The sequence below is a fragment of the Synchiropus splendidus genome, chromosome 19, assembly GCF_027744825.2.
Source record: "Synchiropus splendidus isolate RoL2022-P1 chromosome 19, RoL_Sspl_1.0, whole genome shotgun sequence".
Classification (NCBI taxonomy): domain Eukaryota; kingdom Metazoa; phylum Chordata; class Actinopteri; order Syngnathiformes; family Callionymidae; genus Synchiropus; species Synchiropus splendidus.
Genome location: NC_071352.1, coordinates 13,640,925 through 13,660,909, shown reverse-complemented (window position 1 = coordinate 13,660,909; position 19,985 = coordinate 13,640,925). Strand labels below are relative to the sequence as shown.

Here is a 19,985-nt window from a genome sequence, read left to right as displayed (position 1 = left end):
TATAGTATGAGAGGAAAAATGCTTTAACTGTCTGGATCTGTCATTGATCCATTTCTGATGGGACCCATGTGAGGAGAGGTAACATGACTTCCATGCTCAAGTGACTGCACAGTCCTTTTAGAATGAATGAATGAATCAATCTTCACATGTTCATATTTGCTATATTGCATACAATTCAGACAATATTTCTTCTTAGCTGCTACAGAGATTGAAAAGGAGCAGTGTGAATAACAGTTCGTATAATTTCTGCCCCTTATTCCCCATTTTTTGGGACAGTGCTTGTGTGTAACTGTGTGTGATATTTTGTCTCTGTTGTTCTTTTGTGTATTCATTTATGAAGTGCCTTCTCCGGAGTAATCTAGTAGTTTCTGTGTCAAATCCCTTTTCTTGAAAACCCTCATGTTGGATAAGTGTTTCATCTCCATTTTCTGTGAGATCCACATTATCACTCCCAGTGTTGCACTGTACATTTGTCTCAGTGTGCTTCTATCATATGGTTGATCGATGTTCCCTGTGCTTCTCTGCTCCTGCTTGACTGACTTATGAGGTGAACAATCACAAAACCTGTTACTTCAGAAATGCTCAGACTGCTCAAATAATTGACTTTCACTTAGAGAATTAGATAAGAGTCACTGTTTGCATTTTGAAATTTGTATCATGTTGTATTTGATGGCGTTGTACCATGAGACACAACAACAATTAAACAACAGTAACTAGGCTTTCCTTTTAAAGGACAAACCTTTGAATGTTTCCACATGGCATTTAAAGGAAGAGAAGGTGCAAGGACAAAAGCAGTGAAAAGGATCAAGAGCGGCATTGCATGTCATAGATGTGTGTGCTATTGCTGTACAATTTGAAGTTGTCATAATAGCTCTAACTTAGTTTAATCATTCTAGTTGTGTATACCAACAATGCAAATACACAAACGCTGTGCTGATAGTTTTAATTCAACTTTTATTTTTCTCTTTGTCAGAATCCCACGGGCAGAAAAAGAAAGGCAGTGACAACTAACAATGTTTAAAAATAAGTATTACAAAATCAAGAATATACTCTTGATGTTTTGAAGTGCACGAAATCAATCCAATGTGCTACAATATAAAAGTATCATGTTTAATCTGATGTAAATTAGGTTAGATGTAAGCAATAGAATATGTTCTATTGACCCAATAAATGGAAAAAAAATGTGTAAATTCGCTTCTTCTCTGTAGGTATAGCTATCACCTGATAAAATACCTGCCAACTGAACAAAACATCTCCATGGCTCAATAACGCCTCCTCGCAGGCAAGAGCAGACTTCCCTCCTGCAGCAGCCTCATGGTTTAAAGGATTCCTCAGTTTAATGATCTCCATCTGAGAGTCCGGGGTTGGGGGCTGGGTGGTGGTCTTGTGTCTGGCCAGATGTGAAAGTCTCCCTTCTGACCTTCAGCACTTGCTCTGGGCAGAGTGGACAATGACAGGAAATAGGGTGCGCTATAGTCGGCAAAGTGTACAAAGCCCCTGAAGACTGAGCCCACGCTGCTCTGTTGAGGTACTGAGATAGGTGCAGTACACTCCGCGGCCTCGGGTGGAAGCTGTAGTGGCTGTGAGCTGCGAGAGCCCGGGAGGGGATTGGTGAGTAGTGGTGTAGGGGCATATGGGTTATTTGTGATGATAGGTAGTGGTACGGCAAGCTGGAGGGAACTGAGCCCTGCCGCACGAGAAGAGCCCCCAATGGATCCATGAAAGGGAGAGGCCACAGGAAAGTGTGGCAATGCCGCTTGTCCTTCATTCTGCGGTTCTGGAACCAAACCTGGATGGAAAATAATGAAAATGAATGCATTAAGCAGACAATCCACTGACCATCTTGAAGTGTTTGCATTCATTTTCTGAGAAAAATCATCACTTTAACAACAGAAAATTATTACTGTATACACTCCAAAACTAGGCCACAAATGTTGCTCAGCTTGAAGTTACAGATGTCCGCCATCTGTCAAGTACAACATCACGCTGCATATTTGCAGCTGGGCTTGTTGAAGTATTTAACGCGCAAGTTAGTGTAACTGAGAAACCACATGATGTCGCTCATACTCACACCGTTCTAAGTGAAGAAATGTGTCATCATTTTTGGTTGTGGACCAACGCGTGTTTTTTCTAAGTTGGCATGTGAGAGCATGCTACAACCCGGCATCAGTTAGGGACCATCAACAAATTCTAAAACGTTCAAAGTTTTCATGAAACCTTCAATAAGGCTATGAAAAAATGGCCATTTTAGGAGAGAGATAATTGTGAAAGGTTTTTCATCACACAAGACAAAGGACTGACAGTCTGGATAATGATTTGGAGAATAGAATATGACTAAATGGTCATGTATTCTGGTCTCAGTGTGGTAGGCGTGGCGATCACAACAGTCACATGACGGGGTGGAGCCGCGACTCACTGGTACACTAGGCCCTGCCACAGGGGAGTCGTGTAAGCAGGAGATTCTGTCCAAAACTCCACATCTGTCAATGTTCATTTGCTCCAACAGGTCTAGCGCGTCCATCTCCTGAGATATCTCCCTTCAAACGTCTTTCATTTCTTTCGCCATCCTTGTCGTTTTTTACTTTGTTTCCGAGTCTCAAAACCAATAAAGATTTTCAGACTCACTCAAGTGAGATGCCTGTCAAATGCAATTCAGTCCAGGATGCTATATGTAGGGCAGAAAATGTTTCTACTCCACGTCAACATAGGAAGCAAATGTCAATGCATAACGCCATGGGAGAGAGAATGCGTTGAGGTGACACTTCACCTTGCAAACACTGTTGACAACTCAATTTTACGCATGCAGAAGCCGTTTAAAAACAAGAATCATAGTCACACTGAAAAGAAATAAGATGCAATCAATCCTTGTCTTGAACAGCCTGAGATGCAAAGGAATTTTATTCAGAGTTGACAGATTAGGATATTCTTCTGGAAGCCAGTATGTGAATACTGAGATACTTTTTTGCCTCACCCGCTTCACCAGCTTGTAGAATCTCCCGGAGGCGAGGCTTCTAAAACGTCAGGTGGCACTCTTTACAAGGCTTCATCTCACATTCCGGTGCCGCCATAAAGGACCCTCCAGTAGTCAACAAAGAAGTGGGCACATTTACAAAGTATTAACACCGGAGCCTAGGGGTTGGTGGGCCCCTGTATCAGATGGCCCCAGCTGCTAAAGCTGTCACTACCTTATTTTGCATCCTGGTTCAATCGACAATCGCAGAGATTTATTAGCACAGGTCCCAGGGGAGAACTTAACTAATATTCATTCATTCACTTTCTGGCACCAATTCACCTTCTTTGCTGCCTCAGCAGGCAAATATGAAATGAAAGTATCCATGCTTTTTTGGGTTTGACAAAGCTCCCAGCACAGACTAAGTAAAGCTGCACAGATAGTACTGTCCTATTTGTTACATCACCATCTGGGGACATCTCAACCGTCTATCAGACAAGCCATATAGTGATGATCAGATAAACAATTTTCGTTGTAAAAAATTCTATTTGAATAATGTTTGTATGTCACCGTCACCTTCACCTTCTTCTGCGCTTATCCGGGGTCGGGTCGTGGAGGCAGCATTCGGAGCAAGGAAGCCCAAACTTCCCGATCCGCACAAACCTCCTCCAGCTCTTCCCGGGGGATCCCGAGGTGTTCCCAGGCCAGGCCGGAGACATCATCTCTCCAGCGAGTCCTGGGTCTTCCCCGGGGTCTCCTCCCGGTAGGACATGCTCGGAACACGCCCCCAAGGAGGCGTCCAGGGGGGCATCCGGATCAGATGCCCGAGCCACCTCAGCTGGAAATGTTTTCTGTGTTATAGTTAATAAACATATACTACACAGCAAACCTGTATGAAAATGTGAAGGTTTCAGGTTTAACTAATAATTACACTCTTTCTTTTCAATCCACAAATGAGCTCCATCGTTTTTCATTTAATGTAGTTATACCGCTTCTTTGATGCTGCACTCACTGTGTGCTGTTCTTTTGAGTCGTATTTCCTGTCATGCATTTATGTCATGCTTGTTTAAAAGATTCATTGCCTCTGAGGTTATTCTGTCACAGTCATTTGGTATGCTTTTATTTTGTTGTCTCTTGGAACCCTGTTCTTATGCTCTGCTTGCTCTTCAAGTCAGCACCCACCACCGCCCGGACCCTGGTCTCCAGTTCATCATGGAGGTGGATGCCCCAGGGGTTGGGCTGGTAGCCATTTTGTCCCAGCGAGAGCCCCAGGACAACAAGGTTCACCGATGGACCTACTCCAGAAAGTTCTCCTTAGCTGAAGGGAACTACGACGTTGGTATTTGCAAACTTCTGGCTGTGGTGGCGGTCCTCTAACAGCGGATGCACTGCTTGAGGGAGCTGAGGTCCCGTTCCTGGTTCTCACCGACCACAAGTATCTTACTCACCTCACCCCTCAGAAATGACTCTTTGGATGAATTAAGTCTCGTACCAGACATACATTAATTTCTTTCAACACAACTTTTCTGTAATAGTGTAAATAAACAATTTCCATTGGTTGAATATGATGTACTTTAGTTGTTAACCTATGTCAATATATTATATTGCTCATGCGTTCTTAAATCCTTCAATCCTTTATTTGTACTGAAACAGTAACCATGACATTATAGCGATCGCCTCGCTGGCGATGAACTAGTATTTACTTCAGCGCACATTATGTGAGGTCCGGTCACTCTCAACAATAAACACACGCTTGTTCTCCCACCATACTGATGATCTAGTTGTTGCTGCATTGTTCTACTGCGGTGACTCCCCTTTCTCGCAGACGCCATAGTTCCTCTTCCTTGATAATAGCGACGTGTCTTTTGGCTAACTGCACTGGTTGATATTCGCTATGTCTATTTCATACCCTCCTTATAACATCCCATTGAACACATCTGCAAACTCTGGACATTTGTTTGAAGAAAATGAATCTACAGCTGGCCCTAAATGTGAGACAATGTATTGTTATTGTTTGGATATGTCATATAGATCTGTTTACCTGAAGGCAATAGTGGGTGAAAGGAGTCGATAAGCAGGGGAGTCGGTAGAAGGAAACATCAGAGTGATTGGTCTCTGTAAGTAACAGGCACCAGGTGCCTGGAAATGTAGAGTATTCCTTTTTCTTGTGTCACAACAGTAGTTAACATTGACTGCACACAATGAGAAATGCCTGTCTGAGCCACAATCACAGGAATTGTCCTGAGTCTTCGATCCTCTCTCAACAATCTTGGAGTTGCATTGTTACAGAGGCTGGAGTAAACAGTAAGAATGATTGTGTAACAAACTAGTAATAAAGCAAGGACCGCATGATATGAAAAAAAACAGGACTTCACATCATGTAATTCTGGAGTTTGAGTTCTTAGGACCTTTGTATGACTAAAATGCATTAAAATATGAATATAACATTGAACATATGTCAAGGTGCATCTGCATTATTTTGTTAGTATTTTCTGTTGCTGTCCAAAGCTGTTCGAAGGAAGACATAATTATCTTAAATAAAAATGTTTATTAACATTTTGTCCTGAATAAAATTTGAATGTGAAATAACAGTTTCAATAAAATCGTTATGTCAGATATTTTTCCTCTGGTTTTGATACATTGATACGCTATGAAATTATTCTGCAAATGTATTTGCATTGTTTTTGCAATTCTAAGAACCTTTTAACTTTGTCCTTTCATTTACACTCCTTCTATACTTCTTTAAAAATTAAATTGACAGTGACAGTTTCTTTCTTGGCTTCACAGTTCATCTGAAATACCCACGGCTCAGATCGAGCCACCTTCTCACCTTGATCGTGGTCTCCGGTAGGTTGAGAGAGCTGGCCAGCTCACATCTGCGGGCTCTGGACACGTAGCTTTCCCGTCGATATTCGTGCTCCAGCCTGTCCAGCTGCTCGCGCGTAAACGCCGTTCGGTGCCGCCGGTTTTGGTCCATGAGCTGCTTGTCCTCACCGGCGGTAGCCACAGCAGCCTCTCGTCTCTCGGACACTGTGCGGACAGGGACTCAAATTAAATCGAGTACGTAATATATAGATCTTTTTCACGCCCATAATGACTGAAAATGAGTAACAACGCGAAATGAAATTTTGAAATGTAAAAGGGAAATATATGGCACAAATGATTCTACCCTACCGTTTGTTGTTGTTGATAATAATAATAATAATAATAATAATAATAATAATAATAATAATAATAATAATAATAATAATAATAATAATATAGAAAATGAAGTCTTACTCACGCATCACAAGTCCGTTTGCCGGTGCTGTGCTCCCTCAGCGTCCACATACACACACACACACAACACACACACTTTACCGAAGTCTGTCCCGCCAGAGGATGAGGAACTTGGTTTTTACCCTCATGACCGTGGACCCGTTCTGCGCGCCTCACCACCGCTTGTCGAGTCGACGCGGCGCCGCATCCCCGAGAAGTGTGACTAGCGTTTAGGGGATGAAATCCATCCTTTGGTCTGAGTCCGGCCCTTTGTTCTTTTTGTTATGAAGAATTAAAGTGGCGGATAGCAGACAGGAGCAGGAGTGCCGCCCGCCCCGCTGCTACCCCGTTTGATGTTTGGAAGTCATCATTACTGTAGTAATAACAAGAAACACAGGAACTGTTTACTGTCATGATCATCGATCAGACCCGTGTGTTCACGTTTTCTGGCATTAGAACTCGCACTTGAACTTGAAACAAAACGTTCAACAGAAACAAGACGGTGCTGAACCGGGGGTGAGCATGTTACCGTTAGGTGGCCCCTCTTAATCCAGGGGCCAGATGATGATAAAGATGACGCTCGGCAGACAGACAGACGCCCAGGAGGGTGGAGTAACCGGCCTGTTATTATTACACATCACAGCCTGAATAATATAATTATTTGTCTGACCGTCGCGCAGCTCATTGTCACACAGCGACTCATGATGTGCGACGACTAGAAATCAGCAATGAATGGTTTGCTTCTTAATCGGAGACATAAGAAACGCATTGTTTGTCAACAGGTATTTTTTGAACGTTCACTTAGCCTCAATGAATTCATTTGCTCAGGTCCAGTTTTGTCCAGGGTTCACCAGAGTTAGAGACCTGAAAACAAGCTGCTCACTGACTGACGCTTTATTGCCATAAAAAGTTGATCAATAGATCAGATTTACCAAAAAAGGTTATCTCCGACACCCAAACCAGCCATTGTGAACAGCAAACAGAGGAAGGGAACTGTGAGCTCAGCACCTGGATATGGGAGCAAAATAGAAAAAAAGAACATTAACAAGTGTAGTGATAGAGATTTTGCCATTATTTCTCTCATTGAATAGTATAGTCTGAGCCAGAATTTCCTTCATTCTGACAGTGGGCTTGGTTGCTCAGATGTCAGCATCTCACTCATTAGTTTTTTGAGAGGCTTGGCTAGTTAGTTTCAGGTTTTGACTAATGCTTCAACAATGTTTCAGTTTTGGTTTTATTGTTGGTTTTAGTTAGAAATTATAGTCGTGTCGGCTACCCCCTGACCTCTCTAACCTCTGTTACGCGACCTTTCCTGAGGACCCCACACTCACACTGTGCTTTCCGGAAGCTCAAGCAGCTGTTTTCATTGGCTCCCATCCTCGTCCACCAGGGTTCTTCTCATCAGTTCATCATGGAAGTCGATGCATCTGACACCGGCATTGGCGCGGTCCTCTCCCAGCATTCCGCCCTGGACAACAAGATCCACCCCTGTGCTTTCTACTCCCCTAAGTTGTCACCTGCTGAACAGAACTACAACGTAGGCAACAAAGATCTCTTGGCTGTGGTGGTGTGGTGACACGGTTTGGAAGGTGCCTCAGTACCTTTCCTCATCCGGGACCTTCACAAGAACCAAAAGACAAAAGAATGAACGCGCACCAGGCTCGTTGGGCCCTCTTCCTGGGGTGTTTCTCCTTTTCCTTTTGTCTGGGTCCCAAGAACACTAAGCTGGATGCCCTCTCTCGCCGCCACAACCAGCTCCACAAATCCCAATCCTGAGACTAACCTGCCCATATCCTTCTGCATGTGGATCTCCCATCTAAAATTGTTACCGATATTACATAGAAGTGAGTGTTTAGCAGGGATTTAAAGGTGTGGTGCATGTTGTATTTCAGATCCTGACAGAAAACACTGTCACCTCTAGATTTAAGTCCAGACTGAGGGACAACCAGCAGGTACCTGAGGAGCTGAGGGACTAACAGAGTCAACAATGTAGTCAGGGGCCTGACCAAGACAGACTTTCAAAGTTATCAAGAACGTATAGTCGATCCTAAAGTAGACAGGGAGTCAGTGCAGAGAAGCTAGCACTGCAGTGATGTGATGTTCGAAGCAATGCTGCTAGGTTCTGAAACAGCTGAAGGCGTGATATAAATTTCTTGCAAAATATCAATGAATAAGTTTTGGGTCAAAGGAAAGTGAGGAGTCAAATAGGTTCAAGATTTCAGGCTGGATTTCAGGCAAAGATTTCTTTGGTTCCCACCCAGTCGCGAAGGTGTTCCAGTAAAATGTTGTGATCAGCACTGTCGTAACTGAGATCTAACATCATTAAAATGTTGAGTTTTCACCTTTATCTGCTGCTACGTCCCAGGAAGGAGAGTCAGTGAAAACAGTTCAGTTATTTAAGATAGGATAGGAGTCATAGAATGCGGTTACTTGACCGAATTATTGTGTTAGTCTGGCTATGTTCTGACTTATAAAAGCCATGTAAACAGCTTAGTCAGAAGGGAATTCTTGTAGTCGAACTACACAACATGGTTAATGCTGTTAATAGCTCGACTAAGCCGAGTAGCTCGACTGTGACCGGACTAGGTGATGTGCAACTGTGCGAGCTTCAGCTACACAGTGGAAGTAAAGAAGAACATGAGGCAGACTTTGCAGCTTCATTGATCTCTTGCCTTAGTTGAGCTACAAGCTGCATGTAACCGCGGTCACAGAGTGCCGGACAGAGACTAAAAGTGAGCCAAAGTAGTAGTGTAAGACAACAACATATGATCTTGGAAGTGACAAAATTACCTTAGAATGGAAAACTTTTGATGGTAACTTCTATTGTTATTATCTTGCTGTCACCACTGAAACTCAATGCTACATCCCTCTGACTTTTCTTTGCTGGAATGACTGTGAATACGGTTTGGACCCTGTAGTTACCAGCAATCCCGTCCTCTTCTGGCCAAATGAAAGAACACCACACACCACATGCCTTGCCTCTGCTTTCACTTACGCAGGCTTTATAGCAAATTACACGCCTCAGTTCTGATTACAAGTGTTCCTTGACTTAACAGTCATTATCACACATTAGTGGGGTTTACTACAAGCACACATTCAACATCAACACACCACGTCACTTGTTGTGAGGCCCTGTAAAAACAACACAGAACAAACATCAGGCACATCAAGCCTCTAAATCTGCACTTATGGTTTCTGCCATCCAAGTTGTGGATTTGACATCTGATAGTGTGGCAAAGTCAAAGTCAAAATTTTTTATGTAGTTTTTGTTTTAATATTCATGGTTGCCTGACTGGTTGGTGAGTGTAGAACTGCCGCATTGATATTTGAAACCTTGTGGATCTTAGGTTGTGCGTTTGGAACTCATATTGAATGCACTCTAATAATCTCTAGAGGTGTATATGTGAGCCCACAAAGCAAGCTCACCTGCCTGAGTGAGGATCTGTGAAGTTCTTCATTAAGTAAATGTGACATTTTGACACCTTCTTGTATTGCGTTTTTCTATGGTACTGATGGGTTCCTGAAGTGCCAAGTGTGTCCTCAATGAAAGCCGCATGTCAATGTAAGCTCAAGACTCAAGACTACATTTTAGGTTTGAAAAATAAATGTTATGTTCTGATCATTCTTCACTTTGAAGGTGAAAAGTAGCATACACTACACTAAGTTTTCCTTTAACATGGTGAGCACTTTCTACCCAGACAAATACCCGTGCCCTCACCGTGCGTCCGCCGTCGACTCACAAGGTGCGCGCCTCTCGCTTACCTCCATCTACTGCCGAACATTGGCATTGCGTCAGTGAGAAGAAAATTACACAGTTTCACTTTGCACTTGCACAGAAATATATATATATATATATATATATATATATATATATATATATATATATATATATATATATATATATATATATATATATATATATATATATATATATATATATATATATATATATATATATATATATAATTTTCCCAGTGTTGAAGCAGCAAATCAACGGGTGCTGCTGAATTTCCTCTTCTTCCTTCTTTACTGAAATTTGTGACTGCATCATCGACATTCAGTGTTGGACAACCATGATGTACCGAAAGTCTTTTTGGTTTTGCGTGGCACACGAACAAAATTCCACGTTTGAGAAAAAAAACAAAACAAAACAAAAACAATAATAGTGCATTAATAAAACGTATTATTATTCTTCATATGTTTACGGAAAACATAATTCAATTTAAAGTCTGATAACTTGCAACCTGTTGAGAAATAAAATCAGATTATTATTATTATTATTTTTAATAATAATAATAATAATAATAATAATAATAATAATAATAATAATAATAATAATGTCTTAAGAATACATTTGGATATATATGTAGAAAAAAACAGAACAAATACTTCACTTTTAATGTATCCAAATGAAGATGAAGCGGCAGCATTATATATGAACATTTCAATTTTCAGTGTCACGTGTCTCTCAGAATCGTTCTGTTACGCTTTGAAACCCCCCAAAATCCTGCCATGACAAACTATCGTTAAAGAAGAATTACCCAAATCCTTAAACAGTCCTTTAAAAACTGGACCCAGGAGGTGATCCGGATCATTCCCAAAATTCAGCCATTTGTCCCTAGCCACACTTTCAATTTTATCCAAATCCGCCCGTGACTTGTCAAGTTATTTGACAAGACGCCGACAGACAAACCAACGCTGTTGAAAGCATAACTTCCTCCAGGGAGGTCATAAATAAACCTTAGTCAAAATAAAAGCGGCTTTATATATTCAACAAATGTGCAAGGGAAAAAATAATAAGTTGACTTTCATTACTTTCATCCATTTTCAAAACATGAAGATCACATCTTTAGGCTGGTGATGTGGACGACTTAATGAATGACGCACGAAAATTCCATTAGCAGAGACCATTTTAAAATACATACTGTACACATATATACTGTATAGTAATAACTGTCATGATCAGCATCAGCGCACAAATATAAAATAGTACTTTAGTATTAGCAGGAAAACTGGATGAAAGCAGATGTTACTACACTTCACAAACAAGGATATTAATGTACTGTAACTGCCGGGCACGGTTGTCTTCACATACTGGACCGAAGACAGTAGTAATAGTAGTGATTCTCACCCATGAACAAACCTCCACTGGTGGTCATTGAATGACGTCGTTATTTTCTGGACTGGTTCGACTTTTCCCGCTGGTCCGTGCGAGGCGTGAATGGCGGTTCGCACATGGCAGTTCGTGGTGTGCGGCCTTGAACTCGAGCTCGCACCACCCGCGTGTCCCTCCACCTCCCGGCCCCCACCCAAGAGTTCAACTTGACCTTCGTGTGTGCGCGCGTGTTTGAACACTGCGTCATTGTGCGTCAACACAACTGAGCTCTCTTGAACTTTTCAGCAAAAATGAATGAAATGAATGCTTAAACTTCAGATGGTTATATTGGTTTTTCTCAACATTTCTTATTTAAATATGGGAATTCATGACAATTGGTCGGTTTTGGAGTAGATTAGAGTTTAAATCTCTTTGTCATTTATATACTGCACATGCGCAATTCCTCTCTTCATCAATCATATTCATATCAAAACGAGGGCACAATATAACTAAGGAAATACACTCCCAACAATAATAATAATATAGGTAGGTCGCCCATAATAACTTGAGTGTTTTGAGTAGTGTGGTGAGACAAGGTGTGAGACAAGGGATGATACACAAGATAGGCACAGGCCAAGGACAAAAGCTGAAGGAACCAGATGAAGTCGATGGTGACACAGCTCCTATATTGTTCATGGTCAGCAACAAAATGTCTCAAATTAAAACACCCTTAATGAGATTCAGAACAAAATTAACATGGAAAGTAATGCCCATGCGCGTTATGATTGTGTGTGAATGTATGTATGTACGGATGTTTCAAAACTTGACATTATAAGTAAAGCTACATTTTCATTTTAATAATTCCTCCGCAGCTTAAATGCGGAGTATAAAGCCAGAGCTTTATAATTCTAATAACCTATTTTGACGCCAAGCAGGAACCTTTAAAAAAGAGGCGTCCATCTCTTTTAATATTGCGCATTGGCAGGAGTGATATTCTTTTTTTTTATATGTAAAAATGTAAAGGTCATTTTATTTCCATCGTTAAATAGAAGTAACAGGGAACTGGGGAGGGAGGCTCGAACCACCTTAAAAATTAGGTACGTTTTGTTCAGCGCTAAATGGTTCGGCGAGATTAAAATGAAGGTTTGCGTTTCGCTGATATCAAAATCTGGAGGTTCTTAAACATCACCGATTGACAGAGTCAAGTCTTCTCCCGTCACGTGACCAGTCTTTGTCATCCAATGGACACACACGCTCCACTCCCTTCGCAATGGCAGCAGATCTAACACAGGTTCGGTCCCTCTCTGGTGGTCTTTTCCTCCAAGTGGACGAGCCGTCAGGATGCCTAAGCGGTCACCAGTGGGATGATCAGGACTGCGCGTAAGGACCGTCTCTAAACTGTGCACGGGTGCCATCTAAGAAGGCCGTAACAGAAGTGCCTATGACCGCCTCTCTGGTCCTCAACCCTCGCTGGCCAGTGGACGCGCTGATGCTCGTGTATGACAATAATTTGGACGATCTGAACAAGAACATGGAAGGTCTGGTGGGCAGTGGCAACTTCTCCGCCGCAAGTCAGTGTCGCAGCATCATGGCGCACTCGGCGGCCGCGGCTGCTCTGGGCAGCCACGCGTCAGGACTGGTCCACCCTGCCACCGGCTACTCCGCTGTGGACGTGTCCGCCTCCGGGTCCGGCGAGTCCTCTGGCAAGCAATGCCCCGCAGGACCGTGCTCGGCTGCGGCCATGCCAGCGCAGAGCTCCTCCGCAACCACGCTACCTTACAGCTACTTCAGTAATGGGTACTACCCCTGCAGAATGGGTCGGGGGTCTCTGAAATCCTGCACCCAGGCGGCAGGAGCAACACTCAGCCCGCAGTACATGGACACCACGGTCAGTGCGGACGATTATTCGAACCACCGGACCAAAGAGCTGGCTTTCTACCACGGTTACCCGAGCCCGTACCAGTCCATGGGCAGCTACCTGGACGTGTCGGTGGTCCAAACTCTGGGAGCTACGGAGGCTCGACACGACACGCTGCTGCCCATAGACAGCTACCAGCCCTGGGCTCTGACCAACGGTTGGGGAGGACAGATGTACTGCTCAAAGGACCAGGGGCAGGCCGGACATCTCTGGAAGTCTGCGCTGGCTGGTGAGCGCAAACTCTTTCTTCCTCTTCAATATTATCAATTCATAGACTCAAATTTGTATATTAAAATTATAATAACAGTAATAATAACAACAATAATGCATCAATTTCTCCTTCTAAATTTGCAACACGCTGCTAGAACCATTAATATTATCAATTCATAGACTGAAAATTATATCAAGAAAATAATAATAATAACAATGATAATCATAACACTATATATTTTTTTTGTCACAAGTTTTTTTTGTTGCTAGAACCACATATGTCTTGCTGGGCCTTGTGTGCTGGCGCTAACTCAAGCACGCCATTTTACTGTGCGAATAAATATATAAACGCAGGATAGTAAAGAGCTGTCATTGTAATTGTATATATATATATATATATATATATATATATATTCACGTGGGGATGAACCTACTTTTTACACCAGCAATACTACTACTACTAATGCTACTACTACTACAAATAATCATAATAATAATAATAATAATAACAATAAAAACAACAATGATAATAGCCTTTTATGTTCGAGGTGTAATCTCGGAATAATAAAATGAGATGCAACGGTCGTTCCTTTTAAATTGCATTGTATATCAGGCAGTTGTCTGAGTTTCTCGTAACCTTTGCTGAAAAGCAATTGTTCAAGGAGTATCTCTAGTTTACGTATATCACCGGACTTGAGGTGGGTGAATTAATTTCTAACCGGACGTGGTTCTTTCCCGCAGACGTCGTCGCTCACCAGCATGACGGTCCGTTCCGCCGCGGCAGAAAGAAGCGGATCCCGTACACTAAAGTCCAACTGAAGGAGTTGGAGAAAGAGTACACTGCCAACAAGTTTATCACCAAGGACAAGCGGAGGAAGATCTCGGCCGTGACCAATCTGTCCGAGCGACAGATCACCATCTGGTTCCAGAACCGCAGGGTGAAGGAGAAGAAGTTTGTGGCCAAAGTGAAGAGCAGCGCGCCGTAGCCGCTGTGAGGAGAGACATTTTTAGACCGTGCGTGTCCTTCAAGATTTGAAGGGACAGGGACAGAATCCGAGCATAAGTATGTCATTATAATGTACTGTACATTCAATTTCCCCGCCTGCGTCTACGTCTGTCTTGTTGTCTGTGCGCCCTTGATCGCAGTACCTTTCTGTCGTGTTTATACCGCATGTAACTCAGCAAAGAAAGTCTGTCCGCTTACATTCTTTCATGATCTTCCTACAAGCTGCTGGTGACGGTGCTCCTTCTGTGGTTGCAGTATTTTGGTTCCAAACAACATCCAACCAGCTTTGGGCAATGTAATACGAAAATAAAGTTTCCCATTGTCCTTCATGTGCGATAATAGTTGTACTTGTTTTTCGACAGAAAAAAAAATATTTCACTCTTCCAACTTTACACTTTAGTTTAGACACCTCTGAGAATAAGTGTGGCATAAAATAAGTTCGTTTTACTGATATAATATTGACACCACCACACGAGAAGACTAAAAAAAAAAGGACCTTTGATCACACATAGGCCACAGTGAAGGTGTGTGTGTGAGGGAGAGAGAGGGAAACCAGACAAAGCTCAGCTCTTGTTAAATCTTTCATAGAGGAAGCTGTCGTTTGACTCTGAAGGTCAAGGTCGTCTTTTCTTCTAAGTTTGACTGGCTGTCTGTCTGTTTCTCTTACATACACATTTACAATCACACGAACTGCTCAGATGAGCAAATATACTTTAAAAAAACATCGGAAACAACAGGCCAAACGAATTCAGATGATCTCAGAGCTGATGGAATACATGTGTGGGTGCCAAAATAAAATATTGAAATGACATTCATTATGTTTATTCGTCTCACAAACCAATAGATTTGCAATGCTCAATGCCCAATACTCCGCCCCCTAGCGGACTGCGCTTACTTACTACAGTGGTGCCTCGGTTTTTCGAACGTCCTGGACTTAAAACAAATCAGAGTTCGAACAAAAATTTCGAGATTTTTTTGCTTCGGATTTCGAACGAAAATCCAGAACTCATAACGTAATGAAAAACATGCGTGCGTGGACTGGTCAGCTGACCCACGACACGCTTTGTTATTGTGTATAACGCAGCCTCTGTATGCAGACGTGTCCCGTTAGCTACATTTACTGGCTGTTTTTTCTTCATATTGAGGTGTAAAACCTTTCCTGTCTCCGCACTCCGTGGTAGAGTGTCACAGGGGAGGTGCTGGAGCGCTCACTCCAGGGTTTGATGTCCTGTTGTGGGCTGGAGCTGGGACAGGGATGAGGCGAGTCTGGGACAGAGCGTGACTTGGTTTATGACTTTGTCACAGCCAAACTGCACAGAAGCGGACATTCAGAGCTGGACACGCACCGGGCACCTCTTCACTTCTGGAGAGACGTCACTCACTCGGCAACCCCTCCCACATGCAGCGGCCACACACATAGAGGAACAGCGCACCTGCAGCAGACACTCTACATTCACTCCTACAAAAGACTATTTTAAGGCTTGGAACGCATTAGTTCTTTTTCCATTCATTGTCATGGGAAAAATCCATTCAGATTTCGAACAAATCGCTTCTCGAACACTCGTCTGGGACGGATTGTGGTCGAGAACAGAGGTACCACTGTACTTGCTACTGGGCTGCCTTCTCACACACTGTCTAGTCAGCTGGCCCCCACCAAGTGTAGCTTTCTTGCTGGTGGTCCAGCCAGCTCCTGCCACTTGTTTCCTTCTACATATCTTAAAGCACCATCTCCTGCGCTTCAGAAGCTCTTTGAAAAAAAGTGTTCTTCGTAAATAAAATGAAAAACTACCTGAAACAATCATTACCTGGTCTCAAGCCAATTTGTTCTTTGGCCACGAATATATATTTGTTAACTCGTGCAAGAGGTCACATTAAAAAGTTATATATTATTTTTTCTTTACATTCCCTTGAACACCTGAGAAAATGTGTCTCATTATCGCGGGACTACAGACATTAAGGAATATTCAGTGGTGTCCTGCGCTAGAGGTCCGTGCACATGCACATTAACCTGCCATTCACAGATTCCTGCATTGGCCACGTAAAATGTATTAATCGAGATGGAATCATGAAAAAGCCATTTTTATGTGCTTTCATGCACATGAATAAAAACACTCAGATCCGAGCAAAACCACGACAGAAACTGCTGAGTTTCATACCTTTACGTCCTTATGAAATACAAATGCGCATGTGGGTTGTCGGTAAATGCAAACAATGTTACATAGATCTTGCATACAAAGGCACCTCAATGATCACTGTCTGCCTTTGAAGCGATGTGCCTGTCGGGCGGCCATTTTGGAAGCGGGGCGAGCCATTCCCGCAATGCATCAAAGTCAATGGAGGAAATTCAGAGATCAGGGAGCTTAGCTTAGCTTAGCTTACTGAACATGCATTCAACTGAGTAATTGGCACAAACTTTTTACATGTTGTTACTAACGGCAGCAGTCATGGTCTAGGCCACTGTTCTGAGCACTTGCTCGAATGGCATCAACCTTCACTGACGGCCACTGGGCAATAGCGTAGGAGTGTTTCAGCGTGTCCCTTCCAGAGGACATGTGGAGCGCTGCAAGATAGCGGGAGTGGGAAGTATGTCTGGGACAACATGGATGATACACTTTTAAGGCGATGTCACTCTGCTTTCCAGGCATCATTCCTGGTTAGTTTCCTCTCCAATGCACCATGAAATAACTATAATAATATATAATATTATTAAAATAATTTGAAAATCTCCTCAGTTTACATGAACCTGTTCTTCTTCCTCCAAAAATATTAACAGATCGCACATTATTCTTTAATATTGCCTTTCTCCACTGCACAACAGTGTTTGCATTCGGTTCCTCCAGATACGTCACAAGATAATTTTGGAAATAGAATTTGATGCCATATTTTTTTGCATTCCTGGAACGGAAACACAGCATTTCAACAGGACGTTGTACAAGACTCCAGAATCAAACCCTGCTGCATTACAGACAATATTACTCACCTCGTGAAGTCACAAGCTTCTATGATGATGACTATTTCATTTTCATTTCCTCAGTTAAAGGTGGTTTGATATTTTGAATCAAAAGTAAATGTCATTCAATTAACCTTAAATGAAGACGTTATTATCGTGTGTTATTTTTTTAAGGTATTTTCTCTTGAAGATTGTGAATGCGTGACTTTCCGAATGCTTCTGTGCGTGAAGAATCACAGAGAACTTGACAACTGGTGGCGTGTTCAGTGGTCTGCCTTTATTGCCCACTCTCTCCCCTCCCCCTCTAACATCAGCAAGACTGATGCAAGCTTTTCACTCATAAAAATGCTGCAGTCCTTTTATCCAAATACCAGAGACACGAAGATGAGTAACAAGAGGAAGGGGGTGAAGGGAGGAGGAGGGAGAGCGGTCCAGTGAACACGCTTACAAGAGCATGGTCAGATAAAGAGAAGAGGTGATTCTATTGATGAAAATAATATTATTTATTATTGTTATGTCCGCAAGCATTCAGTCTGGTTGGTGTTCAGATACTGTACGCGAAAATGTTCCACATTTTATAAGCAACAGACTCAAAAGGTAGTAAAAGCTTGTATTTATTTACTCACAAATATCTGTTGGACTGTCGCGCACTCACCCATACGCACCTCCACATGGACAGACACACTTGCACACACATACAGCTCTGCTTGCACTGAAGTAACAGGACACACACTCAGCAATGCTGAGTTCTATTCAGTCATGCGAAATTACGCCATGTTATGTTGCTAGTTATGTTTGTCATGTTAGTTGACTGTCATACTTTGTGTTTTAGTCTGGTCCAGTCCTTCCAGTCTAGGGTTGGGCGATATGGACAAAAAAAGTGATCACGATAAATGAATGTTTTCATTCTATTCCATGTGTTGTACACTACAGTCTCTCTTGAAACTGTTTCATGATGAAAATTATTATTCATGATGAATAAAATTATTACTGGAGTCTCCAACATCATTATTTGTTTATGTCTAAGTATAACAGTTAAGTGTAGAGATGAGAAACTCAATGTTTCTCGTAGAACCTGGTCATTTTATTTAGGGGTTAAATTGAGCCCTCCGTCTGCTGTATCTCAAATAAATAGTAGTCATATTCTATTTTCCAAATCATGATCCAAACTGTCAGTCCTTTGACTTGTGTGATGAAAAACCTTTCACAATTCTCTCTCCTAAAATGCTTCTTTTTCTTTGCCAATTTCAATACTTTGAGCGCTTTAGAATTTGTTGACGGTCCCTAACTGATGGCGGCTCCATCGTGTTCACGTGTGCAGGTCCAATGCAGCGAGTGTGTCCCGTGTTTATGGAATTTATGGTGAGATGCAGAATTGTCATGGTGGAGATTGTGTTTGCCGGTATATTGTGTACGATAAGTTATCGCCCATCCCTAATCCAGTCCAGTCAACATTCATCACTTAAGTTGTCTAGTCATGTCCGTCCATCCTTTGAGATGCACATTTTGTTGTTGGAAGGGGTGGTAGCACATAACTGAATAGTGGTGGTCGCTGACGGTTCCTGTTTGATGGCACCTGTTGGACACATTTCAGGATGACAGAAAATCTGGCAGTAACAGGCCTGATCGTGTTTCTCTGTTGGTCGTCATTGCTTAGCATTTCACTGTTCATGCTAGGAATTGCAGGGTTTTAGAATTTTATTTGAACAGTATTATTCGCCATAATGCTGTTCGCCAAGATTAATTCTTGCCATTTGATTCCCTGCGACGTAGTAAACAAGGCTGTTTGTTGATGAGAAGGCGGCCTGGGAGCAGGGCTCAGATGGCAGGTTGGGAGGAGGGAGATGTAGAGGATGAAACTGACCGGGGGGAGGCAGGAATATCGTGGTATCCAACTGTATTCAAGACACCAAGCATTGACCTATGGCAACAAGAGGGCTGGTCAAGGAAGGAGACTGTCCTCTGCGTTAAGAAACAACATAGATCATAGAACAACTCATAGATCTGAGGGCACCAAAATTGTTTGAGTGACTGAAATCCATGGTGAACAACTCACACTTAGAAGCTGGTCCCTTTTGTGTGAGACCACACCCCACATAAGCGTATAAGGGTCCCACATAGGGAGCACATGTGCTGTCCCTCTGATCCTATCATCATCCTGCTCACTCAAGGAGAGAAGCTCAGCATCTTCATCTCTGCTACCTCCAGCTCTGCCTCCTGTCTTTTCCTCAGTGCCACTGTTTCCAAACCATACAACATTGCTGGCCTCACCACCCTTTTGGACACTTTCATCCTTGCCGACACCCTTTTGTCACACATCACACCTGACACTTTTCTCCAATGATTCCATCCTGCCTGCACCCGCTTCTTCACCTCTTCCTCACACTCTCCATCACCCTGGACAGTTGATCCTCAGTACTTCAAATCCTCCACCTTCTTTATCTCTGCATCCTGTAACATCACCTGTCCACTTGGCTCCCTCTTGTTCACACACGTGTATCCTCTCCTTTCTAAGGCAAACCTCCACCTCTCTATCTTATCTTCCACTTGGTCCCTGTTCTCACCACAGATCACAATGTCATCTGCAAATGTCATCGT

The 19,985-nt window shown here is 42.6% G+C and overlaps 2 protein-coding genes across 3 annotated transcripts; one reads left to right on the top strand and one right to left on the bottom strand.

Moving 5' to 3' along the window:
• Positions 1-936: 936 nt before the first annotated feature.
• Positions 937-6,446, bottom strand: eve1 (even-skipped-like1). 2 transcript variants are annotated; one of them, XM_053851223.1, is made up of 3 exons: positions 6,230-6,446; positions 5,781-5,980; positions 937-1,789 (listed from the first exon to the last, which is right to left on the bottom strand). In XM_053851223.1, coding segments are annotated over exons 1-3 (654 nt in total). In that variant the 5' UTR covers positions 6,231-6,446; the 3' UTR covers positions 937-1,336. The 2 variants fall into 2 exon arrangements, with proteins under 2 accessions (XP_053707198.1, XP_053707197.1); XM_053851222.1 differs by having other exon boundaries at positions 940-1,789; positions 6,234-6,446.
• Positions 6,447-12,566: 6,120 nt separating this feature from the next.
• Positions 12,567-14,716, top strand: hoxb13a (homeobox B13a). Its single transcript, XM_053851818.1, has 2 exons — positions 12,567-13,450; positions 14,173-14,716. The coding sequence occupies exons 1-2, from the start codon at positions 12,745-12,747 to the stop codon at positions 14,415-14,417; spliced, it is 951 nt and encodes a 316-aa protein (XP_053707793.1). The 5' UTR covers positions 12,567-12,744; the 3' UTR covers positions 14,418-14,716.
• The last annotated feature ends 5,269 nt before the right edge of the window (positions 14,717-19,985 follow it).